The sequence below is a fragment of the Carlito syrichta genome, unplaced genomic scaffold (assembly GCF_000164805.1).
Source record: "Carlito syrichta isolate Samal-C Ts95f unplaced genomic scaffold, Tarsius_syrichta-2.0.1 Scaffold303554, whole genome shotgun sequence".
Taxonomy (NCBI): Eukaryota; Metazoa; Chordata; class Mammalia; order Primates; family Tarsiidae; genus Carlito; species Carlito syrichta.
This window is the reverse complement of record NW_007247650.1, coordinates 335,677-338,994: the sequence shown is the minus strand read 5'-3', so window position 1 is coordinate 338,994 and position 3,318 is coordinate 335,677. Positions and strand designations below refer to the sequence as shown.

Here is a 3,318-nt window from a genome sequence, read left to right as displayed (position 1 = left end):
CTAGGATTTTTTTTTTTTTTGAGTTGGAGTCTCACTGTGTCACCCAGACTGGAGTGCAGTGGCCGCTCCCGGCCACCGCAGCCTCAACCTGCTGGGCTCCGGTGATCCTTCCGCCTCAGCCTTCCAAGTAGCTGGAACTACAGGCGCGCGCTACCACGCCTGGCTAATTTTTTGATTTACTGTAGAGATGAGGTCTCGCCAAGTTGCCCGGGCGGGTCTCGAATCCGCGGTCTCAGGCAATCCACTTACCTCAGCCTCCCAAAGGCGCGGGATTACAGGCTCAGCCACCGAGCCCGGCCCCTCTAGGATTTTTAAAGACAATATAAAAGCAGATTAATTTATGTTGCCATATATACCTCTAGGGCATGCTTTATCAAAAAATAAACCAGACAAAAAGAATTGAGTACAATTGAACACTGGTTGCTACTCCCCAACTTCTCTTCTAAGTAACTTGCCAGTGAATACAAAACAATGTTCCTTTACAAGTGCCAAGCTACAAAAATTGTTAGGGATCTTCCTCCAATTAATGTCCTAATTAAACTATTTATTATGAGCTTTCTATCAAAATGATTGAATTATGATCATTTACAGACTGTATAAAACTCTAGTTTGTGACTTAAGATTGTTAAAATATTTTTCTCTTTTTAAACAAGTTGACTAAGAGTAATGCTCAGCTAAAATATGTAAAATACAAACATGAAGAACTTCCCTAATATTGGACATTTAAATTGTTTCTAAAATTTTGATATTATAAGCAAGGCAAACAAACATTATTTTCATGTAATTTTTTTTGCATATCAGACTGTGCCCCAAAAAATATAATAACTGAAAGGTAATAATTAAGATTTCTCAGCCAAACTATATAAAACATTAGGGTGATAAACTTAACTAAAAAAGGAATCCTTTAATGCAGATTTAGATTATATGGACTCATCACTCTGTATATCACTACCCTGAGTTGGCCATATATTTGTTGAGAATAAATAAAAGACACTTTTGTTTTCTCCAAGAAACTTGGAGCATTTATATTCCCCACTTACAGATAATCATTCGTTCATATTTAATTACATCTTACCTTTTTATTAAGCAGTACCACAGAGCATCTTATGCCATACTACTACTAATTATAAATATCTTCAGGAGAAAGAGGTCCCTTGATTCTAACTCCTTGACCCCATAATGAAGGTATTAAGATCCCAGACTTGGTTTGACATAGTGAAAACTAGTTATCCCCCTGTTCTCTGGCACATCAGCTAGGCGGGATTGGCATTTATTAAGTCAAACTAGGCACAAAAGGGAAGCACCAAGTGAGCCAAACTGTTATTTATGCTTATAGTAAAAGATGAATCCTTCCTGCGTGGTCAGGGAAAAAAAAATCCCTTTCTTCTCTATGCTTCCCAGTCTAAGAAATGAATAATAAAATTAAAAACAAGTCAGCATATCACTAAGTAAATATTCAACATAACATTTATCCTTGCCTTTTGTTTACAAAGATGCTTATGTTTTTACAGAAAGCTTGTTCTTTTAATATTTAGGCTCATGTTCCAAATCCAACTATTTTATTAAACATTACATAATTTAAGAGTTAATTTCAATAAGGGGAGGATAAACGAACACTTCCATTAAACTGTAATAAGACCAGAGGTTGTTTTTGAGACACAAGGTTTGTAAAATTTCAAACACTGAGAAAAAGAAACCTGCCTAGCAAACTGAGCTGCCCACTAACATAGAAAACTAAAAGTTGACTCTGCTTTCTGTTCATTTGTTCAGTTGGTTATTCTAATCTCAGATTCACCACTTAGTCAATGAGGCTTATAAAATTCACACTCAGAAATGAAGCAAAAACGAGGAACCATAAAGCACCCTAAGAACTACTTCCAAAATCTTTTTTTTTCCCTCACTCTGGTGCCCAGGCTGGAGTGTAAAATCTTTCTTAACATGGTTAATAAATCAGAAGATAATGAGTATCATAAATGATTAGCTAATCTAAGTATTATACAGTGAAAATAGTATCGACATCCAGAGTTACCTAAAGGTTTGTCTTTTAGTTCTGGATTTGAGATCATTTCTACTTGTGCATAAAAGCAATCCAGATCCACGTGTACTATGACTCTGGAGCAAGAACTTCCCGTGGGCCATACTTGGTCATGAACTCCTGTATGATATGCAAATAAATACAAAACACACTCAGGCTGCTTATCATTTCTAGGCAACTGAGAGTGACTTAAAATATAGTAACTGTGAAGGAAGAATGCAGAGCATTAAGTATTTCCCAGAATGGAATTACGTGTCACAGACTCTACCATCTACAGCGGGGTCTTCAGTCCTGTTTACTTATCATTTCTGCATTTTTCTCGATAGGAATAAATTTGAGGAAAAATTCGTATCAACAATGGAGGCTGCAAGAGCTAATACTATCACTTGGAAGTTTACAGTAACTTTTAGGGTACATCAGCAGGGACAGAAAACTCGAAACAACGTTGGCTTCAAATCGACTTGGAAATCGCTGGTGACATGCCACTGGGGGAAAAGAAAGGAACCTGAAATACAAAACAGCAAAAGACAACCTGTGGGTTCCGGGGGGGAGGGGGCGGGGGGGGGAACTAATTTAGCTCCCACATTTGAGCAGGGTGATGTGGCTCAGTGCTGTCTGGGACATGACAGGCTACCAAGAGATCAGTAAGCCGAAAGACTGAGTATTTCTTTGATTTTAAAAAGCGGGTTGTGTCATGCGTGGGCGAAGGGCGACAGAGGCGACTTCTGCTCCCAGCACGGGCTAAAAACAGGGCAGGGTAACTGCAAGGCGACATTCTGGTTCGGATCCTGGAACAGGAAACGAGCCTTCGTGGGAAAACGGGTGAAACCTGAACCCGGCGTGTCGCTCAGCGCACAGGCTTATCCCCAGGCTAATTTCCTAGTCTCGATGTTCACGGGAATGAACCTCTCGGCAACTTGCAGGCCGACCTGGGGGTATTCCCGCTTTTCCGGGGCGGAGAGTGAGACCCGGGGCTTCGCCCGCGGGCCCGGGAGCTGGACGCGGTCAGCGGAGAGGCCACCCCGGCGGCCGCGGCCCGGCTCCCAGCCATCCCGTCCCGCCAGGCCGACAGCGGGTCCCCGGCTCCGCCCGGCGGGCGCCGAGGTCCTCGGCGTCGGCCTCCCGCCGCCCGAGGACCCCCTCGCCGGGCGAGGAGCGCAGACGCGCCCCCGGCAGCCCGCCCGGGGCCCTCGAGGCGGAACCCGAGGCGCGGGGCGGCCGGAAGGACGGAGGGAACGAGCCGCGGGGGGACCGTCGCGCCCGCCCGGCGACACCCCGAGAGG

General features: G+C 43.8%; 1 protein-coding gene across 2 annotated transcripts in view; it reads right to left on the bottom strand.

Moving 5' to 3' along the window:
* Nucleotides 1-2,271, bottom strand: part of POLI (DNA polymerase iota) — a 24,191-nt gene extending 21,920 nt beyond the window's left edge. For both annotated transcript variants that reach the window (XM_008058636.1, XM_021712641.1), the window contains exon 1: nucleotides 2,030-2,271. In XM_008058636.1, the coding sequence (XP_008056827.1) occupies nucleotides 2,030-2,066 (37 nt within the window). In that variant the 5' untranslated portion in view covers nucleotides 2,067-2,271. The remainder of the gene's footprint in view (nucleotides 1-2,029) is intronic.
* Nucleotides 2,272-3,318: the final 1,047 nt, after the last annotated feature.